The 26,191-nt window shown below is 38.4% G+C and overlaps 2 long non-coding RNA genes and 1 gene segment (V, D, J or C); 1 reads left to right on the forward strand and 2 right to left on the reverse strand.

Annotated features, from left to right (window-relative positions):
* Positions 1–2,111: 2,111 nt before the first annotated feature.
* Positions 2,112–18,759, reverse strand: LOC120613908 (uncharacterized). 3 transcript variants are annotated; one of them, XR_005655797.1, is made up of 5 exons: positions 18,382–18,759; positions 5,124–5,306; positions 4,577–4,994; positions 3,389–3,505; positions 2,112–3,185 (listed from the first exon to the last, which is right to left on the reverse strand). It is a non-coding gene; the product is annotated as an uncharacterized LOC120613908 (long non-coding RNA). The 3 variants fall into 3 exon arrangements; XR_005655796.1 differs by lacking the exons at positions 2,112–3,185; positions 3,389–3,505; positions 4,577–4,994; positions 5,124–5,306 and adding exons at positions 13,312–13,892; positions 14,009–14,137; XR_005655795.1 differs by lacking the exons at positions 2,112–3,185; positions 3,389–3,505; positions 4,577–4,994; positions 5,124–5,306 and adding exons at positions 13,312–13,892; positions 14,009–14,141.
* A 42-nt stretch (positions 18,760–18,801) lies between these two features.
* Positions 18,802–25,195, forward strand: LOC120613910 (uncharacterized). Its single transcript, XR_005655798.1, has 3 exons — positions 18,802–19,901; positions 21,692–22,296; positions 22,649–25,195. It is a non-coding gene; the product is annotated as an uncharacterized LOC120613910 (long non-coding RNA).
* Positions 21,297–22,652, reverse strand: LOC120613909 (T cell receptor alpha variable 8-4-like). The segment is given in 2 exon segments: positions 21,297–22,278; positions 22,409–22,652. Coding segments are annotated over 2 exon segments (549 nt in total).
* Positions 25,196–26,191: the final 996 nt, after the last annotated feature.

The following is a 26,191-nucleotide window of genomic DNA, read 5'->3' on the forward strand; positions in this document are numbered from 1 at the left end:
AGAGCTCATTTGGATTACATGACATATATACCTAATATTTACTTTCATTCCTTCTGTTAAAAAAAAAATACAGTGAGTCAGGTCTAGAACAGGAAACCAGACAGAGCATTGAGCAAGCAGTAGATTCTCATTCATTCATTCATTCAAAAAATTTAAATTTGCATTACTTTGCTTCCTTTGATTTAGGCCAAACTCTAAACCAAGAGCACTGGGACAATTTTGCAGTAGACATATTGTGTGCAAAATCAGAGGCTCAGAGGTGTGGGGTATGAGAGTGATCAATTTCAGGGAACACCTGAAAAGGGAGAAGGATTCTGAAGAAGTAGCAGGGGATGGAGCCTGACGGCTGCATCCTCTAGCCTTATTGTCAGGGGCTATTTTAGGGGCTATTCACAGGGCCCCAGATGTCCTGCAGGACCCTATCCAGAGGTTCCCTATATTATAACTTCCATGTTGGCTTGTCCATATTTAATAAGCTTGCAGCCCGACTTGGATGAGACTTAAGGACTCAGGGACAAAGCCTCCATCTTTGAATGACCTTTCAGGACTCACTCTCTACTTGGGAGAAACCCTCATTTCTCATCCCTCTGATACTGAGACCCAATGAAAGTTAAGACTTGCACCTTCTTTTAAACATCTGGGCATCCCCACTCTCATTTTTTCCTGGCACCTATGAGCTTTGGCATTTGTAACCCTGCTCTAGATCAAACTCTCTGATATCAAAGGACCTCACCCAGCTACAATGTTCTTTGTTTCTGTAGTGCCAAACTAACTGTCTTCATTTTACAAGGGACATTGGATGTCTCTGTGACTAGAAAATTGGTCTCTCCACCTGCCTTAGAATGTCACAGGAGGACCTGTGTCCTCTGGAGGTCCAGCCAGTTAATCAAAGTTCATTGTGACCTTATGCTCACCAAAAGGGCACCATCTACATTTCTTGATTCTGCAAAACTGAGGAAAGTATGTCTAATGCCTTGTAAAAGAAACTATAACATCAAATTCAAATAAAAACTCCTTCCATTATGAATATGTACCTATTCTCTCCTCCCTCCTCTTTTCCTCTCTTCTTCTCCCTCTCCCTCTCTGACCTACTCTCAGCTACATAGAACAGCAGCTCCTGGAGAGAAAGTAAGTGACTTCCCAAGTCACTCTCCTCTCTGCCTGCTCCCTCTGGCTTCCTGTTATTACCGAGACATTATCATGCACCATGTGGAGTATCATGGCAATTTCTACAACAACCAACGGTCAATTCCTAAATAAAGGGGTAGCTAGTAAGTGTAAGAAATTCAAAAGGGATAGTGGACTAAGTGCTCCTGCGAGGCTAATAAAATTTTGGAAAGGGCCGTTCAACAGCAACTTTCTGATTAAACCTCTGTGTGTTACAGATGAGGAAGCAGATTCTGAGAAGTTCACAACTTGCTTAAGATCACATAGGTGTTTGTGTAATAAGCCCTAAAACTTCAGTGCAATGTTCTTTCTGCCAACAATACTATACTGCATACCATGGGAAAATGATATCTGCGATAAAGGCAGAAACCATGTCTGTTTTGCTAACTAATGTTTCCCCAATGCTTGTCATAAAACTAAATATCTTTTGAACTAATAAACTATATTCGAATTTATCAAAGTGGGGCACACGTTGTAATAAATGAAATCACGGGGGAAAACAGCCATAGTTCAACGAGATGCTAATTCAGATTTGTTTGTCTTGTGGATTAGCTTATATATTTTAACTAATAATTTAAAATTTTATTTTTAAGTTCAGTTCATATTGTTAATGGCAAATTTGCATAGATTTTTAGATAAAAAGAGACTACGTTAAAGTCATTACATATTCAAACAGAACTTTTGACCTCTATCCAGATAATCTCATGTTACCAGATCTTCCAATTTTTATAAAGAAGCTAGGAATCCAGTTTTTAATGTGATGTCTGATTTTTAAATGTTGACAACTAACTCAGAGGTTTTAAACACTAGTGTGGAACAAAAAGTAAAACCTCTTGCTTCTGAGAACCTATTGAAACATCTGTAAAAAAAAAAAATATATATATATATATATATATATATATGCATACACACATACACACACGCACATACATATAGACAGGAAGTAGACACTGGACAATACCAAATGGTTCCTAGTTGCCATGCAGCTGCCACCTGGCCCTGGCTGCTGGGGGTTGGGGGGTGGAGAGAAAGCAAGAGACTCATCAGGTTAAGACAAATTCCCACTTTAAACATCTGCCTCTAAATGACAGCGATGCATTTAGATGTCTTTTTAAAATTATGATCATGTCACAAAAAAAGGAGCCAAAAAAGGTACTTTGGGGAACATTTCAAATCTATTCTACTGTGCAAGAGGTCATTAGTGATTATGGAGAGAAATCTAAATTAAATAATTTATTTTACCTCATTGAATAATGATAGTATTTTTTTTTTAGAAAAATCAGTGAATAAAATCATTTTTATTACAAGTAGATTAAAGTATTTGATATGAACACATAAATGTATGAATGATTCTGAAGATTTAAATAAATTAACAACACACCGGAAGAGTCACCTATTTGGTCTAAAGATAATTAGATCAATCTTCCACTTCAATAAAACCAACAGGAGATTAATAAGTTTGCTTGTCCTTTTGTTTTAGAATTTTTAAAATGCTATATATTCTATCTTAATGTATTCTAAAGAATAGGAGATAGATATGCTTTTAATGGATGAACTATCTACACATTCTATATGACTTGAACTAAGGTTTCCTTACCAAAACGCCACCTGTGCTGACACAGCCCCTGCTTCACCCTGTCTGTGATAGTCTCTCCCCAGGGGCCCTATCTCATGTTAACAATCTTGTGGAGCTCCCTCAGGCAGCCACATCACTGTGGCTTCTCTCAAAGCACAGAAATACACTGCTGAGTCCCCAACTTGCGAGGCTGTGATGGTGAGGTTGACGGACCTGGCTGATTTCTGGAAGTTCAGAGAATACCGACCCTGTGTTGTACTTTGTTCATTATAAGACTCTTGCTGAATAAGGTAAGTCATTTCCCCACTTGGCGGTTGTTTGTACCAGAATAAGTAATAGGTGTAACTGCTAGTCTCATATACACAGTCCAAAGTTGCAGCCTCGTTCTCCATCACAGCAATTGCAGATTGGGTTTGAGTTACCTTCTGGGTCATGCTGGATCCTGCAGGAAAGAGAAAAGAAATAGACTAACCCCTTATTTGTAACCGTGAGAGTATAAGGGAGGAAGTGGCTTAGGGCCCAACACTCTGGTTCCATTGCCCATTATCCTCCCTTTTTAGCCTCATCAGACAGTAATCATCTGCTTCTCCCCACAGCTGTAGGGACTGAGAGGAGCTTAAGTCCTATGTTTGTGGCCATCCTTACCAAGACAAATAGAGGCTATGACTGTTCTCAGCACATTGGCGATCAGCATATTGGAAGCTCTTCCCTTGACTGAAATGTCCTCTGTTCTGTCTCAAATCCAAGTCTTAATTCTGTACCCTGTGCTCAAGAGGAAAAGGCAAGATTACTGGGCTATGTGATGCTCTGCCCTCATACAGGAAATAGAGTTAGCAGATATAGAACAAGAGTGTCACGTCACATGCTTTCTGTGTAGGTAGAAAATGCTAGACTCCCGAGCACCTATTTTGTCTAATTATAACTTATCAGACTGGAAATAAACAGTGAGGAAAGTGGAATCCTGTTCAGTTAATTTCTCTTTGATGGTAAGTGTGGAACATTATAGAACACAATTTATTATGTAGTATGGTGAATATATGGGATAACATCATGCCTTCTGAGTCACGAAATCTGTCAATTGTGTGTGCCATGTTAAATAACAGAAGGGAGAAAACATTCACATTAAGTGTGTGTGTGTGTCTGTGTGTAAACAAAAATTCAGAAAAATTCTACGCAGTGCCAAAGTATAGGAATTCTATTATAACTCTACGTATATTTCTGAAAATCCTCCTGCTCTTCCAAACCATCCATATTAATGATGGCGGAAATTGAGATAGAAAAAACCCTTAAAATATACAACTTTGTAACCAGAGCATTGTCAAAAACAATAGAAATCTTATTAAAATTACCAGTAGATTTCAATCTCCATTGGCACTTGTCCCTTGCATCATAGCCAGTAAACTCTTTGCAGCCTTAAACATCGGGACTTGTATTTCATCTCTCCACATAGGTGCCCATGAGAAGATGTATTTCCAATAAGACCAGGTTCATCAACATTTTAAATGTAATTGTTCTTCATAAATCAACACTTTTAAGACCAGAGGTAAGGATAGCCTCACAGTCCTTTTTCCTTGCTCCCAGCTTCACCAGCTGGCTTACCTTGAATACTCCAGAAATTCTTGAAGCCACTAAAACAAATTCTGCTTACACTAGAGTGTTGACATAATACCTGTATTTACTAACTGTGTAAAAAAGAATTTGTTTTAATGAGATACACGTTGTAGCAGAACAGAAAATACTGTGTTCTACACTCTCAATGAGTAGACATATTTGCCCTATCAAGTATTTTTATTTGTATCTGGAAAATATCATCTGCATTTCCCTGTCAAATACCTGTATGTCTGCTGGTAACAACCACTGAGGCTCAGCTATGACTCCTAGAATAGCCAGGCTGCTCCCCTTCAGCCCCACTGAGCCCCTCTGAGTTTGTGCTGAGCTCCCTCTGCAAGCTCCCTCACTGTGCTTCCCAGAACACAGTAGTACACAGCCGCGTCAGACATTTGCACTGAGGGTTTCTTCCGGTGGAAGGAGCTGTCTTTCTTATCAAGACTGGCCCGAAAACCTCTGACGTTTATCTGATTATCCGATGAGCTCTTCAGAAGGAGCTCAAGCTCTTTGTTTGGATACTGGACATACCAAAAAAGATAAGGTGGATAGCTGGTCTGGTAAGTGCAATTCAGGGTCAGAAATGCCGCCTCAGGGAGGGTAATAGAGCCTTCCGTCTGGTTCACTGAGTCGCCACAGGTCCCCCCTAAAAATAAGCAAAGGCTCTGTTATATTGGCAAGGTAAGAGGGACAGTATCCAGCTTGGTAGAGGTTAAAAGTTATCCTAAAACCAAGGAATAGGACATCTTTGAACCCTTGAGTAAATGTTACTTACTCAATATCAACAAGATCACAAATCCTGAGCAGGAAGCAGACCGCATGGCTGGAGGAGAAGCAGCAGCGGGTTTTGGTTGAGAAGACTCTTCCTCTACTTTCTTGATGCTTCGGTGGAATCTCCTAGAAAACCTTGGCTACTGCGTTAAGCAAGACAAACTGCCCTGCAAGATGATGTCACAGGCTGTAAAAAAAGAGATGTGTTCAGAAATGGAAGGTGTGTCGAACTACCACTCATGGTGAACAGCACCCCCTTGTGGTTTCCCCTCTGTCTCGCAGCCTGCTTTACCTCTGAATTTGATATTTACCCTGGAATGGAGCTTAACTTGTAGACATAGAAGAGAAACAGGTGTCTGGGATGAGGGGCAGAGCTCCAGGAAGGAAGCACCAAACACCTTCTGCAGACTTTACAATAGTGTTTGCGGCTGGGACAGGAGGGAATTTTTCTGTCACTTTCTTTAAGATTCAAGGCAATATGGCTCCCTTAAGTCTCCCTAGTCCCAGCATCTAACGTCTGTTCACATCAAATATTAAGCTAATTTTAAGCACCTTAGGATATACTCATATAAAAAAAAAGCATGGTCCAAATTTCTCTTCTTGATAGCATTCCCCACCCCACCCCCCCTGGCCCCCTGGAACTAGAGGATGACCCTCTCAGCTTTGAATGCCTCCCCTTTTCTCCCCTGCCTTTGCCTAAGTAACCTCTATTCATTCTTTAAGAGCCAGTTTACAAACCACCCCCCTGTGAAGCATTCACTGCAGGCTGAGTTCATGCCTACCTCTTTTTCTACTATACCTGTATTCATGTCATCACTGTCATTACTACATCATATTAGAGTCATCTGTGTCCTGTTTTTCAAACTAGAGCTAGTGCCCTGGAACTGAATTTTATGAGTCTCAGTAGCCAATTTCTGAAAATACAGAGTTCCTTAGTTGATAGTGGATGTTCAAAAAATATCTGAAGAATGAGTGAATAAATGAATGATTGGACATGTCTGGTAGGTACAATTATTTTTTTAGGAAGTATAGCCTCAGTGAAAGCTTACGTCCTGTGCCCCTGATGTGACCGGCTTCTTTCAGAGGCAGATCCAGGGCCTGGTCAAAGATGCAGTTAGTGTTTCTCAAAACACAAACCTTCATATAAGGGACAATTCTCACAATGACTATTTTTTCAACATTGTGGTGCCTTACACATACAAACATTAAGTTAAATATAAACTTTTTAGGTTCACAGGTCTTACATAACTACCAAACCAAACAAAAATGCAAATAAAATATAAAATCAACAAAATTCAAATTAAAAGATTCATGTAAGGAATGATCTTTTGCTGAAACCAGAAATGATTTGGAGCTTTTTGTATTATTATCTGAATTATTGTAATTAGTAGTTACTAATCTATTAACTTTTCCTATTTAAAAATACCCATTTAAGTCACCACTATACAATTGTATTATTTAATGCAGTACGCATAAAATCAGCACTATATATATATTATATACTTTATATATTATATATAATATATATAGTTCATTTACTGCTGCTCTCACATCTACTGAATTGCATGTAGATACATTAATTATCTCACAATTCTGGAGGCTAAAAGCACAAGATCAAGGTGTTGGCAGGTTGGTTTCTTCTGAGACCTCTTTCTGTAGCTTGCAGATGGTTATTTTCTTGCTATGTCCTTACATGGTTGTCCGTGTGTGTGTGTGTGTGTTGTCATCTGTATCCTAATCTCTTCCTCTTATACGGACACTAGTCATATTGGATTAGGAACCATCCTAAAGATCCTATTATAACTTAGTTACCTCTGTAAGGATCCTATCTCTAAATAGGTACTGGGAGTTAAGATTTCAACACATTCTGAGGTACCGGGAGTTAAGATTTCAATACATGAATTTTGAGAAAGAGACAATTCTTCCCCTAATAATGAATATCTGATATTTTCAGCTTCTATGGCAGGAGGCAGTAGGAGACAGGGGAGAACAAGATTTGCAGTCAGGCCATCAAGATCAAGTTTAGAACTATCCATTCAGTAGCTATTTATGCCCTCTGCCTCTTTTCTCCTGACTATAAATATGGATTATGAGTAATAATAATACCACCTTTTTAGAGTGTTTGAAGTTATTCACAAGACGATAAAATGCTAGTTAGAGCAGGCCTGACACTAATGACTCAAAAATTATCGTTGTTACAAGAAAATGGGTCTTGAGCCGTCAAAAAGTATGGCAAACATCTTCTAGGGTATTTTAAAAATATTTTCAAAAATTGTTAAGATATTTTGTGCATAAAATTGAGCGAAAGATGGGGAAGAGGAGAAGAAAGAAACTTGCTTATTCCTTTGACAAAAAGAAAAAGAGGAAGAGATTGTTGGCCAGAGCAATGTGTGGGTTAGAGAGTGCTAGGAAATAAATCTATGGGATAGTTTGGGTTGGATGTCTGCAAAAATAAATCTGGATGTTTGACAGCAGGAAAAAGAGAAATATTAAAGCTTTTTGAGCAGGGAACTAATGTTATTTAAGAAAACTGTTTAAAAAGTTTACGTCTTAATCTATCTTTTTCGCTGCTCGACAGTTTTGAAAAGATTTCAAGGAAATTTAGAATAGTAGTTAAAAGATATTACCTAGCTCTAAGAAATTAAGAGACTTGTCCACTGTCTCACAACAAAGAGGACAAGAAACTAGTTCTCTTAATATTTGTATGCATTTGGCTGCATGTGCTAAAAGTATATTTGAAATAGAAAATGAAACCAGGAGCATTGCTGTCCTCTGCAAAGGAGAGCTGTGAGGTTAGCTAACTGGAGTGAAAGGAAAACTTTTCCTCATTCAGAAATGAAATAAATGAAAATAATATACTTATAACAAATAGGCTTTATTCCAGGAACTCAAAGATGATCGAACATTAGAATATCCACTAATATAATTTTTTCAAGTTGAAAAAAAAATCCACATAATCTTGTAAGAAAGCTAAAAATAGTAAACTTCAAAACATATTCCTGATATGAAGTCTCAATTAATTAAAAACAAATGTCTAATCCTGTTACAAGATAAAGAATATCTTTTCAAAACTGTCAGCAAATGTTATACCTAACAGTAAAAAAAAAAATGCTATTTATTTTAAAGGATAATATTTTTCATAAATATTCATTAAATGATCTCCCAACAATATATTATAGACAGTATACTATAACAATATACTACAAAAGGAAGATTCTATTAATAATATCCTTCCAAACTTTAATGTCTGGGAAGAAACTTAAGCAAATTAATAAAACTGAAAAGCTTTTATAAGAAATCTAAAACATAGAGGAAATGTATATTTTGTACATTAATGGGAATTAATGTTAATTAATATTAATAAGAAAATATAAATTACAAAGTTTGTAGTGCTTGAAAATAATTTTTAAATTTAATGCAATACTAACCAGAAAAAGAAAGAATTTTCAAACTAAAGCAGATTCAAGAAGCTTATCTTTCATATAACCTTTAAAAAATATAATCTGGAGAGGTAGCATTTTTTTCCTTCCTATCTGACATTTCAAGAATTATTTTATTTTTATTTTTATTTTTAATTTTTTTTGAGAAAGGCAGACTAGTAGTTAAATAAGCCACATGCAGCGGCTTATTTGGCTGTTTCTCGAGTCTTGGAAACTTGACTACCCTACGTTCTCCTACAAATGGACCTTGAGAGCTTGTTTGGCGGTCCTAGAGGGGGAGCGCAGCTACTCGTGTACCCTTGACAGAAGAACGGTCCTCTGCTCCATGGAGCACAGGCATCCTCTTCCAGCCAGCACGCAGCAGCTTGGGGAGGGATTCTCATGGAGTGGTGCGGAAGGAAGGAGACAGCTGACTAACCAGCCAGATGGGCGGAATCAACCCTGGCGATCAATGGGTGACAGATGTCGCAACCAGGTCGTCCTCACATCTGTATTCTCTTTACACATAGGATTCATAAATATTAACGAGACAGAGCTGTGTGTTGGTGTGGTCCCCCACTTCCAATCCCACTAGACATTTGGTCAGCATTTTTCGTTTGAAACCCATTTTTTTTTACCCTAAATAAGTGGGAAAGTCTTATAAGCTTCTAGTTAGACAAAGAAAAAAAAATTACCTACTGAAGAAGCAGATTTATTTATTTTTTTAATAGAAAGTTTATTTTATTTTATTTTTTTAGGAATTAATACAGTAATATTATTATTATTATTATTAATATTATTATTATTACATTGGTTAATGAACCCTAGTAAGTTTCAGATGTACAATTTAGCAGTAAGGCATATGTATACATTGCATTGTATGTTCACCGCCTGAAGCAGGTTTATTTCCCTGGAACAGTATATCTCAACCTGTGTGTCTGTGGATCACTGGGGGATCCCAAGAGCCTTTCAGGTGGTCTTCGAGGTAAAAGCTATCTTTAATAATAATATTATGATAATATTTGGGTTTTTCACTGTGATAACATTTACGTTGATGGTATTGAATCTTACTTAACACAAGTAAAATCAATGACACCAAATGTGCAAGTAGTAGTCATTGTATGTACTTACCAGCACCACCTACTTGCAAAAGGAAAAAAGTTTTATTTAAGAACGTACTTGATGAAGAAGTAAAAAAATAATAATAATTAAATTTTCACCCTTTCATATACAACTTTTTATTATTCTGTGTCAGCAGTCCCCAACCTTTTTGGCACCAGGGACCAGTGCTCCTATGGGAGCCGAGGCAGTGATGCTAGCGCTGGGCAGCAGCTGCAAATACAGATGAAGTTTCACTCACTTGCCTACCGCTTACCTCCCACTGTGTGGCCTGGTTCCTAACAGGCCAAGGACTGGTACCAGTCTGTGGTCTGGGGGTTGGGGACCCCTATCATGTGTGATGAAATAGAAAGTACACATAAAGGACATCTGTGGTATACTAAGTGCCATGATTGTCTCAAGGGAAAAAATTGTTACCTTTTACATTTATTCTTCTATGAATTTATTTAACATTTCTTCACCGAGTACATATTGTGTGCTGATCATTGTGTTATAAGGTTAAGTAAAAACCAGAGAGAAAATAAAGGTTCTTCTCTGGAGCATTTAGCCCAATAGGAAGAAGAAGTAAGACAAAGCTTTAATGTACACAGTAATGTACTGTGACAGGTGCCAGGATGAAAATAAACACATGGTATAGTTGTTAAAAGTGGAGGGTGAGGTGTAGCTCCAGAAGTCACGAGATGCTTAAAATATAAGGAGCCACTTGAACTGGAAATTGAACAACCAATAGTTATAATAATAAACCCTAAAACAATTCAAGGACTTGCCATCTTAGTGCAGTTTCTAGGGGTTCAGTGGTTCAGAGACTATTCAGATACACCCACCAAAGTGAAAGACATGTGACTGCATCTCACACCGCCTACCACATAAAAAGAGGCACAAAGTGGATAGGCCCTTTTGGATTTCAGAAGCGACACATGCTATATGTGGTTTGCTGCTTTGACCTATTTACAGAGTCACCTTTAAAGCTGTCAGTTTTGAATGGGGACGAGAGCAAGAGAAGACTCTACAGCAAGTTCAGGCTTCAGTGCCATCTGCTTTACAACTTTGGTCTTATGATCCAGCAGATCCAATAATAATTCTTGAAATTTCCATGGCAAATATGATGGAGACTTTGGGAAACACCAGTAGGAAAATCACAGCAGAGTCCTCTTGTATTTGGTAGAATATCTGCCTATTTCTTCAAATAATTATTCTCCTTTTGAGAAACAGCTTGCTGATTGACCTTGGTGAAGTCTGAATACCTAACTTAGGAAAAACAGGCGGCCATGTATCCTGAACTTCCATGGTAAACCAAATGTTGTCTGACCTACTTAGCCATAATGTTGGTCATGTCCAGTAGTAATCTATCATTGGAAATGGCATATAAGAGACTGGGCTCAGGCAGACCCAGAAGGTACAGGTAACTTGCATGAGTAAGTGTCTCAGATTCCGTTGATACCAGCTTCTCTTGTATTGTCTACTCTCCCTTAATCTGTGCCTATATCCTCCTGGGGAGTACCTCACAGTCAGTTAGTTAAGGAAGAAAAACATCAAGCTTACTTTTCATGTGGATTTGCACATTATATTGGCACCACACGGAACTAGCACTATAGCCCCACTAAAGGGCAATGGTGAAGGAAAATCCCCCTAAAACATCAAGTAGTAGTACATTTTGGTTTTCTCTGTTATCTAGAGTGAGAGATGGCCAGAAGTACTGATCTATATTGATTCATGAACAATTGCGTCGCTAATGGTTTTGCTGGATGGTAAGAGACTTAAAAGAAACAGGATTGGAAGATTAGTGACAAGGAAATCTAGAGAAGTGGTTTCTGGATGGGACTCTCAGAATGGACACAGACTCAAGATAATTATGCTCCATGTGACTAACAACCAGGGGAAAACCACCACAGTGGAAGCTCTTAATAATGGACAAAATGATACAATCTATGGATATGTCAGCTTCTTTCCTCAGCCACCCCATGCTTGCTCAATGATCCCATGAATAAAGTGGCCTTGCTAGCCGGTATGGAAGTTATGCATGATCTCAAAAACAGTGTTTTCCTTTTATCAGATTTGACCTAACTAATGCTACAACTGAGTACCCAATCTGTCAATCACAGAGACTAATACTGAGCCCCTGAAGTGGTGCCATCCCTCCAGGAGATTTTCAGGGAAACCTCTCAGGACTTCCATGCTTAAAAGTACAGGTTAATGGAAAACTACAGCAATGAATAAAAATGTAGGATTACTGGGAACTCCAACCCTTTGAGGACAAAGATTTGGATTACTCCACAAGGCAAATAACCCTAACCCACTGAGCTTATGGCTGAGAGCAGGGGAAAAATAAAATGTGTAATATAAGAAGAAAGCTGTCTATGTCAGCTGCAGCCTCAATGACCAAATCTGGAATTTAAAAAAAAGTAGTTTTCTATATTTTCTTTTTGCTCTTTATTTGTATGTGTTCTTTTGTATATGCTGACATTTTTTCCTCTCTCTTTCTCATTATAAGTATTTTATAGACAAATTGTTGGAGATTTACTTTACAATTAATTCTGTATATAACAGAATGTTCAGTGGAATTCCATCTGTATTTTAGAAGACATTACTTAGCCAGAAATCCATAGTGACCATTGGGACTGCAGGTCTCCTCATTTGGGAGAAAAGATAAGAACTTCCTGTTTTTGCAGGAAGACTGAGCTTGTTAGATGGAAGCATTGAGTCATGTCGTTGTTATATGGAAGTTCAAAGGTATGTGGATGGGTGCATAGGAAAGATCAGTAACGAGGAGGATAGGGTTGTGCCAGTTATCAGTTTATCGCCTTTCAACTCCAAATCCACCTGTCATCGCCCTATTTGTGGTTCTACCTGGACCTTGTAAACATTTCTCCTTTGCCAGCTGGCATGGTATGAAGCTTTGTCAGTAGAGGAAACTAGAAGGACCCTGGAGGAAGAAGCTCCTTTTCCTGGCTCTGGCATATTTTGCACACTTCTTGTTCCTACAGTGGGACACCAGTGACACTCACCTCCAGCAAAGTTCAGTGACAGCCTACAGGTGGTTTCTTGGCAAGTTTTACGAGCACTCCAAGCAAGTTCAGCAACACCTCTTTGTTAGTTTCCTGTCAATTTTGTTAGGACCCTGGTAGGTGTTTTCCTACTTGCCAACCTTCTCTGGCACCTCAGCAAACTTCCCCACCATCTAGCAGGCTACCACCACTCGCTGAGGTCTGAATCACAGCCTTGTAGGAGAGGGGTGTACATGTTTCAATGTGCTACTTACTTTGGAACTCTGGCTCAGTCCTAGAGATAAGAGAATCTCCCTACGTATGCTATTCCTATGTTCTTTAGAGTTCTTTTTACTCATTAGTAATTAATTCTCTATTATTAGTTAATAATTCTTTAAATTAAACTTTCCTTGTTTAAGTTTTTTCTCCTGATTTGACCCCAATTAAGATAGTAAGAATCCATATAGTGCATGAGAGGAAAGGCATTAGATGCAGAAAGACAGGAAATACATGTCATGTAACAGTAGCATACTTTTAAGGAACTGTGCTTAGGTATGTGGTGACGGGCACGTCGGGGTGGACGCGATGGCAGTTGTTGAAGAAGTGAGACCGCACCACTTACACCTGGAGAGTCCCTTTGGGTGAAGAAAATAATGCTTTTTTCTTAATGTGCTATATACTTTTTTATTTCAAAAGTGTTTTTCCAGGTGCTACTAGACAGAATAAATACACTTACTGTTTTAAAAATTAATTTAAGCGAGTAGGTAAGGAGAATTTTCTTGGACAAATTTTTGAGGTTGATTTCTAGTTAATTGACAACTGATGATATTGTATCTAAGAGGTAAAGTCAATGTCAGTCTCTAGAGAGAGAATGCCCCACTATGGCCAAGTAGAGAACTTTCAATAAACATCTGCTGTAACTTCTAAGGAGTTTGTGCTCTGTTTCCTTGGTAAAACCATTTACTGTGGCACTCAGAGCACAATAATACATGGTTGAGTCTTCCTCTTGAGCTGATGGTTTTTTCAGATGGAAGGATGCCTCAGTCTTGTTAAGGTCAGCCGTGAAACCTTTGATGCTCTTTCTTGAGGTGTATTTCAGGAGTAACTGGAGGCCTTCTTTGGGGGACTGGACGTACCAGAAGAGCTCAGGACTCCCAGTATATAAATAGTTGCACTTCACCTGCACTGAGTCCCCTTCAAAGACCGAGATGCGATCCTCAGGCTGAGTCACTGTCTGGGCTCTTGAACCTCCTGTAACACCAATTCTAGATCAGGGATCATCTTGCAGACAGAGGAGAATATTTCTTAAAACCGATTCTAAATCAGAAGACCATAAAAAAGTTAGAGTACAAAGAGACTTTACTTACTGAATGTGAAAAGCATCACAAGCACTGAAGTGAGAATGGGCTTCATGTCTGAGCTGTGAGGGAACAGGAGGCTCTTTTCTGGAAACAGTTCAGCCACATGGACACCGACAGAGCCACGAATGAGTTTACCTGGCTTGTAAAGCAAAAAGCATTCCCTCAAAGGGCTGGTCCCTTTATCATTTTCTACTGAGTTCAATTTGTGTTGTGACTTCCTCTAGAGGCCAAATCTGCTACTGCAGATAATCTTAGGCTTTAGGAAGCCTTCAAATTCTGAACCAGAATGGAGATTTCTTCCACAGTTCATAAGACAAAGGGTAATGCTATATTAGGTGAAAAAGCATATTACTAAGAAGGTCCAGATAGAGAGATCAGTGTAACAGAATATAAACATGTAAATTACTAATGGAGATTTAGTTGTGATAAAAATAGGGAAAAGAAGGGACAGTCAATAAAATGTGCCTTCATGAATGGAGAGTCATTTAGAGATTAACAAATAAATTTGATTGCTTACTTTAATATCTGTTACAATGTTCATTCCAGATGGAAATAATATTTAATATTTTTAAATAAAATAAAATAAAAACTTTCTCAAAGTAATTTTAGGATCTTCACAGATTTTCTAAGCACAACAGAAAGCAGAAGGGAAAATATTGATAGATCAGATTTCAAGACATTTAAATTTCTATACAGGTTATGTTAATGAAATGTTTAAACATTACCAGATTAAGTTATTTCCCATCTGTCATAAATGATTCTGACCTTCGCTACACACCAGGAGTGTCCCTTTAGAATTTTTGTTCTAAAATTTTTAAAAAGCAGGCCATAAACAAAGGAAAAATCATCTGGCTTAGAAAGAAGGCAATTCTAGAAAGATGGTAGATTGAAAATATCCCTGATCCCCGTGCTTGGCCACAGAGCTTCTGGGGTGACCAGCCAGTCAGGTTACACCAAGAGAGCTCAAATGAGGTATTCCATCTGGGGTTCAGGTAGCAGGGAACTCCAGGATGAAGAGCAGAAAATTATGGATCATGGAGAGAGCTTGGTCTGCTATCAGTGGCCCTCTAAGAAGGAAACCATTTCTCTTGAGAAAGTGTTGTGGCCTGTATAGAATAAACCAAACCAAGTATGCTGTCAAAGACTGTTTATTAGCCGGCGGCTGTCCTGTACAAAGGAGCAGCCCCGAAATGCCAAGATACAAGGTTTTTAAGCCCTAAATCCCATTCCTCATTCTGTCTTAAACACGAAGGTCCACCTTTCTCCTATTCTCTACCTGTCAACCCACTGGTCAGGTGTGCAAGCAGGGAGTACAGAAGCAGAAAGCTTGTTGTTAGAATGTTATGTTCCTATGGGTGATTGCCTATGTTCCCATGGGCAATAGCCAGTGTTCCCATGGGCTATGGCCAAACAGTAATTTCCAGCTTATATACAATTGATTATTTTTCATGCCACGCAAGCAAGCAGGGTTACACAGGCTAAAATTGGCAGTTAGGGTATGAGCTCATTGTTATAAGTTTCATGATTAACAGAATGTGGTTAGGGGTCCCAGAAACTAGGCCTGAGGTATAGACTTCCTTTGTCCAGTTTCAGGTTTTAATTATTCTTTAACCCTTTCACATTTCAGCAGGCTGTCACAAAAGCCTCTCCTTTAGCCCTGAAATAACTGATAAAAGAGTAACAGGTAGGCTGAGTCCCATCTGTCCTTAATGAAAAGGAAGTCAAGGAGATCAGAGAGCCAAGAGATTTCCTACTAGATTTTCAGCAGCTAATGACATCACTTTCCTGCTGGCTGCTACACTGCGGGCCACAGACACAGAAACATCTAGGCTTTTCCCCTTCACAGGGCTACCTCCACTTAAAGTGCCCCAGTAATCACACATGTCCGAAGAGGACTTAAGAAAGGGAAAGGATACCTCAGAGAGAAACAAGGGCCTTATCTAGGTCAAGTTTAGCCTTGAAAAAATTATCAGGGTCAGTGACCCAATTTCTTAGGCCAGTAATCAGGACATATGATTTGAAAGTGATTAAGAATTCATTGACGAAGAAGCTCTCACGAAGAGAGAATATCTCATTGGATGCATTGTTTATTTATTTAATCCCCTTAATGGAGTAATACAATTAAATGAAATTAGAAGAATTCCATAAACTTCAGACTTATGGTCATCATGAACAAGCACAATCTCTCCATCAAGACTTTGGCTGATAGAGAAATAAGCCATTATATGATAACCACCTTGACCCCATTTCTATCTCCCCTCTTCTCCTATCCAATACTCTCCCCACACACCCGCAGGTATACCTGGCTGATTCTGCTCTGTAACTATGAAGTATAGGCCACATTCGAATTCCTGTGTCCTATTTCTTTCTCCCTAATCTCTTTTCTTTTCTCTTTTTCCTTCTCTCTCTACATATGTTCATTATTTTTCTCTCATTTCATCTACTCATTTCTTTTTTTTCCTGTTTTTCTAATCTCAGGAGAAGAATAAGAGTGTAAAGGTTTAAATCTTAGTATTTTTAACCATGAAAACAGAAACTATACATAGACAATGTAGCTGTTTTCTACTGGAGCTTCCAGCTTTACTCTGGCCCCAGCCAATGCTCTCTGCTACACCCGTCACAGCAGCAGACACCTTCCTCACAGGTTGGAGATTCGCCTTGATTTTACAGTATATAATTAGTTCAGATGTTCTCGTAACTGCTGCTAACCCTTATTCAAGTGTTAATTATATAAGATTGAACTATCTCAGAACTTGAAGAAAAAGTTTCTCACTTAGAGTAAAGCCTCGGGTGCCTCCTAGTGGTCTAGAACCATCAGTCCAACTAGTCCACCAGCAGTCAATAGGACCCCAGAGGCCTCATTCCAGTCTCTCCTGAGGACCATCTACAGATTACCAGGAGCAAAAGAACTGTCAAGCTAAATGAGGATTTTGTTTTTTTTTTAAGTAAACTGGTTTCTTCTTCAAAATGACATTTACTGGAGGTTACTATCTTAAAATATTTCTTCAATTTGCATCTTCAGAGTTAAATGTGATTTCTCCAATCTATTTCAAAATAAGTCCATAGCAATTTACTGTAGGTCTTTTATAAGCTGAACCTTGTGCTAGGAATTAAGAAATTAAAATATAAATAAAACTATCTCTACTCACAAGACATTGTAGTAACTATAGCAGGAAAGACCAACATGGGTATGTGTTGATATACCAAGTAGCACCCTCAAAAAGTACAAAGCGAGCCCAGAAATAAGGAGACTTTTCTTATAACAGGACAGTGAGACAAAGATTTAATGAGAACACAATCATTTAATCTTTTTCTTAGAAAAGGTAGAATGTTATGAAGAGATTAAGTAGAGATATTAGCTTGGGCGTGGACTAGAGATACTTCCTAGATGAAATTACAACAGGAGGAGATGGATAAAATTGTAGAAAGAAGTTGGGGGATGGAAAATATAATGGCCTAATCTTTATTATTAATTTATTATTTTTAAAAGATATATGAATACATTCTTCAATATATATGATATAAGCCTATAATTTTTCTCTGACTACAATGTCCAAATGTGTACCAGTTGCAATTTGAGTTATGGTACTCAATTATGTGTCCTGATGACCTATTGATCTTAACACATCTGCTTCATAATATTCCATAGAATGAATTTTTCTGTACCCATTCTGTACCCATTCTCTGAGAAACACTTCGTGTGTTTCTTTTTTTCCCACTATTACGTGGGCCCCCACTACCAAATGCTACAATAAATATGATTTAAGCATGCTCCTAAGCAGAGGCCAGATGAAGTGAAGGAGTAAATTATGCATCTACCTGGGGTAAAAGCACTCAAGGTAGAGGAACAAGCAGCTGCAAAAGCCCTAGGGCAATAAATGTTTGCCATGTGAGAACAACAGCAAATGCAGTGAAGGTGGAGGAAGTTAGTAAGAGAGGAGGCAGTAGCTGATGTCAGAGAGGTGGCAGGGAGCCAGATATAGTGAGTTTTGTAGATTATAGTAGAGTTTTGTTTTCATTAGAGCATGATGAGAAATCACTGGAGAGTTGTGAGCTCAGAAACCACATGACCTTACTTACGGTTTTAAAAGATCACTCTGTTGTGTGGAGAACAGACTGAAGAGGGAAAGAATGAAAAGAGGGAGATCAGTTAGGTTGTTGCCATCAACCAGGAAAGAGATGAGAGTGGCTTGGACTGGGAGGGGTGGGGCAATGGACGTGGTGAAAAGTGGTCGATTCTGGATGTACTTTGAAGAAAGAGTTGACTGGACTTCCTAGCGCATCAAAATGGGGTTTGAGAAAAACTGAGAAGACAAGAATGACTTCAAGGTTTTGGGCCAACGGGTTTAGAGAAATTGGTAAACAGAGTTGCCTTATACCTGACTGAGGAAGATTTCACAGGAAGCAGGTGTGAGGTAAGGAAGGCTCAGCAGCTGAAAGGGTTGAAATCAGGAGATCACCGTCAGATGGCTGAGAAGAAGACGCCCAAGTGGAGATGTCATAAAATTATGTAATATACGCGTCTGGAAATCAGAGGAGGCATCTGAGTTTCAGATATAAATTTTGGTATTTAAAAGGTTTTTAAAGCTAAGAGACTGGATGAAGTCAGCAGGGAATAAATTATTGGTAGAGAGTAAGGAATTCCAAGAATGAATTCCCGAGATATTTTAATGCTTAGAGATCAGGGAGACGAAGGAAAAAAAAAAAAACAGCAAAGAAGACTGAGAAGGAGCAACTGACAACACAGAGGAGAATCAAGAAGGGAATGTTTGGGTTCTCTAAACCCAAATAGAGTGTTTCAAGAAGGGAATGTTCTATATGTCTAATGGTATCACTATTGGCTAGGGACTAAATGTCGTACCCCCCAAATTCATACGCTGAGACTCGAATCTCCTAATGTGATGGTATTAGGAAGTGGGACCTTTGGGAGGAAATTAAATCATGACAGTGGAACCCTCATGATGGGATTAGTACTCTTATAGAGAAAGCTTGCTTCTTCCTCTGCTCTCCGCCATGTGAGGATACAATGAGAAACTGGCAGTCTGCAAACTGGGAGTCCTTATAAGAACCTGACCATGCTGGCTCCCTGATCTCAATACCTAGGCTCCAAAACTGTGAGAAATAACTTCTTCTTGTTTTTAAGCCAGTTGACACCGTATTGTACCAATATATGGTACAAACTGACTAAGACACTACTCCAAGTAAGTTAAAAATACTAGTTGTGCCAATAAATGCATGTATGTATGAATATAAAAAAGGCTAATTTTTCTATTAAGATACAGACACAATTTAAAAATCCAGTTCTCTACTGCTTAAAAGACACAATGAAATGAGGTAAAATGACAAAGAAAGTTAAAAATGTATGATCGGGCTCTATCGCCTGGCTGCCTGCTGGTATTCAGTCAGCACCACGCCCACTGCAAGCACCACGTTCAACAAGTTGCCCAAGAGGAAGGTCAGTACTGGTGGAGGACAAGGAAGGAGGAGCCCAAGAGGAGACTAATAAGAATCTTTAGGTCACCCTGGAAAATGTGACCTAAGCAAATGAAAAGGCCATAAAAAGCATAATGAAAGGATAAATCTGTCAGAAAACCCCCAAACTGAAATGAAAAGGGGGAACAAGGAAAACTGGAAAAGGTGGCACATGAAGAACTAGAAACTAAGAAATCAGCAGTGGCCAACGAAACTAAAAGTGAGGACAGACAAGTCTTTGATGCAACAAGAGAGGAAAACAAGCTAAGTCTGTGTATCTTTGAACATAGACCCTCTCCCCTCTTTTTGTTCAATCATAGAACTATTTTTATAAACTCTTTTTAAGTGCATGTTTTAATAGCTCTAGAGACATGGTTACAACAACGCAAGAATCCTACTTCATCTCATTTAAAAAAATTTGATTTAGGTAATTGTAAATTTTTTTCAACTTTTTTTTACATTTAAAATTTTTTTTATTTCATTATTAGTTTCAAATATACAGTACATTGGTTAGACATTTATATAGTTTATAAAATGATTCCCCTACTTGCTCTTTCTCTTCTCTGGCTGTCCACCTCAGCATTACCTTAATGCTGACTGCATTCCCTATGCTGTGCTCCTCATCCCCATGACTATCTATCAACTACTAATTTGCACTTCTTTAACCCTTCATCCCTTTCTCTCAGCCCCACAAACTCCCTTTCTTCTGCCACTAGATTGTCCTCTATATTTGTGAATCTGTTTCTGATTAGTTTTTTTCTTTTTTGTTCCTTAGATTCTGCATATAAGTGAAATCATATGGTATTCATCTTTCTCTGTCTGACTTATTTCACTCAGCATAATAACTTCTAGGTCTATCCATGTCATTGCAAATGGTAGGATTTCATTTTTTATGGCTGAGTAATATTTCATTGTATATATGAACCGTAACTTCTTTATCCAATTGTCTGTTGATGGACATTTAGGTTGCTTCCACATCTTGGCTATTATAAATTGTGCTGCCATGAACATAGAGGTGCATAGATCTTTACAAATTATTGTTTTGTTTTCTTTGGATAAATACCTAGAAGTGCAATTGCTGGGTCAAAAGGCATATCCATTTTTAATTTTTTGAGAAAACTCCAGACTGTTTTCCATAGTGGCTGTACCAATTTGCAATTCCACCAACAGTATATGAGGATTCTCTTTTCTCCACATCCTCGCTAACACTTATTGTTCTTTGTAATTGTAAAATTTTTTAAGAAGTGAAATCATTTACTTCATAATTTCTGCCACTAGAAATTATGAACTGTTGAATTAAGGGAAGTTTAACTGCTGTGTAGGTAAACTTTTTATAATATTCTGGGGAGTAGTTTTTTTTTTATCCTACTATATGAACCAAATCACAAATAACAATTTAGAATATGTGTGTATGTGTGTATACACACACACACACACACACACACACACACACATATCGTATATAATGTATACAAAATATCTTAAACAAGTTGGCTTTTTAGTAAAATTGTTTCAGAGGAAATAAGAATTTTCCTTGATCTTGGATACTTCTATTGGAATTAATGTAATTTTTGATATTATAAAGTTTGACAGTAAAGGTCTATTTTCCTACTAACTTTGTTATGTGGTTTGAAAGACTGAAAATTTTTGAGTGTGTAATTTCATATTGTATCATGAATTAGTGTGACTTCTCATAAAATGCCTAAGAGTTTTTCAGTAGTTTAATCTATTGTATTTGATATATTTTGTATGAATTAATGGCCTCAAATGTTTAATTTGAAAATCATTGGAATAATTGTTTTAAAAAACAATTACAACTAGGTTGCTTTTAGATTATTAATACGTATTGCATTAAGAATTATGTTCAATTTCTTCACTGGTTTTGTGTAATTCTCACAAGATTAGAAATGTAGGTATTATGATGTCGAATTTAAAATATATCAATATTACACAGTGCGTTATTATATATGTGCTAGAAGTTAAGCTTCAAATCTAGGTTGAGAATCTATACTGCATTAATTAGGAATCTATGCTGTACAAGTTGCCTTAATTGAGAATTTATTCAGAACAACTTGTCAACTAAGATTATAAGCAAGTACTTCCATATTCTACATATCGATCAACATCTACATATGAGTCAGTGATAATAATCAATAATAAATGATAGAAATGTTTTTTTTTATATATATATAAATGCTCTTGCCTTTTTCACTTCAGAACTCTCACTGCTAATGATGTACTTTCTTCAGTGTGGAAGTGGGGTGGGGAGTTGAAGGGGGATGTCCCTCCTGGCAAAATTCATCAGAAGACCTCCATCTGGTACAAAGTCTCCGAATGTGGCACAGCACTGACGTGGAAGCATTCCCCAGAGCTCTGCCCACCTGCCCTACTTGCCTTCATGGAAAGAAGTCCTTCCTGAAAACTTCCCAGGTTGAGTTCTTGAGTCACAGAAAGTCCCAGTGTCTTAGAAGGTTTGCGTTCAGCTCGCCCTGCAGTCTCAGTCACTGTGTCACTCACAGCACAGAAGTACGTAGCTGAGTCGTTCCAGTGGGCTGAGGATTTTTTTAGGTGGAAGGAGGCTTCATTCTTGCTAAATACAGCCTCAAAATCTTTGGAGCCTTTAACTAGGGTGGCCCCGGAAATGTCCTTGAGGAGAAGCTGGAGCCCTTGGTTGGGATATTGCACGTACCAGAAGAGATACGGTGAAGTAGAAGTTGAATATGTGCACCTCAGTTCTAGTGAGGTTCCTTCAGAGACAGTGACATGGCGGTCAGGCTGGGTCGCTGACTGGGCTCCAATTCCTCCTGAAAAATCAAAGCTGTGTAAGTAAAAGCCGGACAGACTTGGCTAAGAAGAAAAGGTGTCTCTATTCAGGTTCCAAGTAGAACACAATCACCGTTGTGAAAGTAGAAAGGGGAATGGAATGTTACTTACCAAGGGCAAAAATCATCTCAAGCACTGGGATGAGCAGCAGGAGCATGGCTGAGCAGTGGCAGGGCTGAAGGATCTGGGCAGGTAGGACAGTAGCTGAGGTCACTGAGCCTTCAGAGCTATAGGACCAGTGGGGAGGCTGGGCTGGATAAGCCACTTACTTTGACAAGTTTCAATAACTGTTAGAAAGAGACTTTCTCTTAATGCGTTTGGATCTTTTCTGTCTTCTTATTCTTATTACAGGTTCCTGTCTACACAGACATCAGTGAGGACACATCAGCCAGCTGCAGGGAGGAGGGGCTAAGTGGATGGTAATGATTTGCAACAAAGTCAAATGTCTCACTTGTGCAACATTGCCCTCTGCAGGACAGAGGCAGGACCACAAATCTTAGAGAGAACTGTGTTTCCTTCTCATTTCAGAGAGGTGATGTCAAGACTGCAACATAATTTATGTCTTCTTTCCCGAATCTGTGATGATGTCACCTTCTATAGTCCTTCGTGTTAGTCCTAAAACAAAAGAGAAATGGGAGTTAAGTAAAAATAGAAGAGTAACTTACTTCGTTGAGAAATTAGTCACAGAAGACAATATTCTAGGCTTTGGAATACTATGAGAAACTCTACATTATTTTAAAAGCCATTCATCAGGTGGAAAGACTAAGATCAATTGCCTCAATTGAGCTGAGCTTCATGCAGCCTTGTGCTGCTAAATGTGAGCATCAACGTAGGGGAAGAGATTATCCTTTATTTTGGTGCCAAAAGGAAAAAAATGAATTAGAGCAGAGGCTCATACTTAAAATCAACCTGGAACACGTGTAATTAATTATTTTCAATGCAAACTAATAAAGGCAATGAATTTCTTTGTCAAGCAGAAAGTGTGAAGAAGACTCCTTAGTTTCAGTTGAACAAATTTGATACTGCTTTAGGCTATGAGTAAGTAATTTGGGCACCACGTGTTTAAATGGAGAAAGTAAGAGTTCTGTTCCACTTGTCGATGGTGAGAATAGGCTGATATATTATGCCATATTATGGAGACCTCATACTAAAAAGAATATTGACAAGGAGCATCTGCAGAGAAACCTGAGTAGAATTAAAAGGTAAAGAAAAATGACATAAATTAGTGATTCTGGAAATAAATGAAGAGGAAAAAAAAAGAAAGTAAATCTATGTAAACTCCATAAAGCTGGAAGGAGTACAATCATCACAGCAGAAATGAAAGGAACTTCTGTGGGGTATAGAAGAAAAAAGAGTAGATCAACAGTGACACTCAACATAGCTAAGCAGGCCACAGTCCCAAGCTGGTGGGAGACAGGGCCTAGCAAACAAGGGAAGTGTACTCTGTGGTCTAAGAGTAAGACGAAACTCTTAAGGGAGAAGATCTTCCCTCCCAACCTATTTTAACATAGAGACCACTAGTACTTAAAATTGAAATAAATAAGGAGATAAATCTTAGGCGACATAAGAACCTGGCCAACAGGGATCCTTCTCATCAGATCAGAACAACTCCCTTCTTTCTGAGTACTCTGTTGACCTATACCAGCTTGAAATCGGTTCTCTCTTGGGCTTCCAAGTCGTTTCTTGACCCCAATGATAGATTATCTTTCACATGTGAAACTAAATCACATAGTCAGTTTGAAATTTTAAATGTTGCTGAGGTGTGTTTCTGATTCAAAATTTCTGACTAAGCCTGTGTACTCTCCTCTCTTCTCTCCAGAATTCCCACTGAAATAAAATTGAGAAGTATAAACAGGATGAACCTAAATCCATAATGGGAAAAGTAACAAAAGGATGAAAAGTATGAACAATTCCCACAAGATGCAAAGTAGATGTGAACACACTGGTGGGCAAGACAGAGAGGGAAACAGCACAGCCCAGAACGAACTATGAGAAGATATCAGTGGAAACACAATTGAAGGAAACTTGCTCCTTAGGACCCTAGAGTGATCCTGGGCTGAGAAAGAGAATAGATATGAAGGAGAGCAGGAGAGACAGAATACTAGGGGACAAATTGAAGATCAACATGTGGAAGAGCTACCCTAGTCTTCCTCTGGACTCTTTATTCTGCTACTGTACTTATATGTGAGAAGAATACTAGGCCAACCTGTACACAGGCATTTGATCTTCCCTAAAGTTGAAATGAAACACCTGGGAAGTTTTTAGTGTGAATAGTTGACAGAATTAAGCCACACTTTAAACTGATATTAGGTGTAGAGGAAGGGGAGGAACGACTAAATAACCAGTTCATTTTAATAAGAAATCTTGCCAATAAACATGATATGCCCACGTGCCCAGACTACTGACCAAATTCCTCATTCAGGAAGAAACTTGTGGGTAACATGGGAGCAACGACATAGGGAGTCCATCCTGCTATTCAATCCTTCATTTTTGAATATAAACCAACAATAAAGTAACATTAGTCATCTATAAGTATAGGCGATATCTCTTTCCATCTGTCTTTCCACCAATGGAAGCCCATAGTCACTGTGAATCATCAGAGTCATTTGTACCTGGATACAAAGTAATGGCAGAACGTCATGCTCTGTGGTCTAGTAGTATGGGAATGCAGTATTTTGAGAATGACCAAAAGACCTAAGAAAATAATGTACTGGCTCTCTGGTTACCAATCTCAAAAAATTGTGATCTTAGCTTCGATAATAATTCCTTATATTTGTTTAGATTTTTTTTCTCTTAACAAATGCTTTAGCCTACATTATTTCAATTATTCTGAATTGGTAAGACCAGCTTTATAAACCTCATTAAATGGAGAAAAAAATAAATCTCAAATACAATGATTATAAAGTCTGTCATTTATTGAATGTTTATCATGTGCCTTGAGAGTTCCACGTTAATAGTAGACACTGCTGGTGCCCAGTCTAGTTCCCCTTTTCCAGGCCAGTGTATCCTGTCCCTTGCTGCTGTGCGTGTTGGTTACTCTTGGCTCACAGTTGCCCTCTTCCTCAGAAAATTGACCTCTGCCAATGAAAGTCACCCTACCCCAAAGAAAGACCACAACAAGTGACTACCTTATTCTGAGGCACAAAAGGACAGCTGTCTGGTCCCCTTGACCCAGGGTAGGGAGAATCAGTTCTGTGGTGTAATTCATGCTCCAGAGAGCCCCATGAGGTCAGGCTGGATCAAGACCAACTGAAGCACATCCACAATTAGCCTTTTCCCTTCTTTCTTAACCTGCTTTCCTCAATAAATTATAGGCACAAGAAATAGCAATCCAGGTTCTGCCTTTAAGGAACTCAACCTTAATAAGACAACATGTTATCTCATTTAGTCTTGAAAACACTCCTGAAAAATACATAATAGTATAGCCTAAGATCAAATGGCCCATTAGTAACAGGAAAGACATTTAGACCAGCACCGCAAACCAGGTTCTTCCCACTGCATCATGACACCAGAAGGCACACAATAAAAGTGGAACCAGAATTCAACTATCTTGATTCCAGCACAACTTTCTGCTTTGCTCACAGCCTTTCGAATTCTTCTTCCATGATTTAGAAATACTTGTGCAAGTCTTCAGTCTGCAGATTGAGAATTTGAAGCAAATTCTGATTGGGCTGCATACTTTTAGTCAGTAACTCTGTGAACCAAACTGAACAGAAATCTTAATTTCCCATTTCCAAGTTTCCCCACCCTTTGGACTACATAAACAATGTCTTGTCTAACAGACCACAATTTCAGCTTACAATACATGTAACTTAAATTTTTGTTTCCTGTAATTATACTTAATGTCTGTTACAAGGTCTTATTTGCATCAGGCCGCAGACGTTTTTTCTGGGT

This window comes from Pteropus medius, unplaced genomic scaffold, assembly GCF_902729225.1.
Source record: "Pteropus medius unplaced genomic scaffold, Ma_sr-lr_union100, whole genome shotgun sequence".
Classification (NCBI taxonomy): domain Eukaryota; kingdom Metazoa; phylum Chordata; class Mammalia; order Chiroptera; family Pteropodidae; genus Pteropus; species Pteropus medius.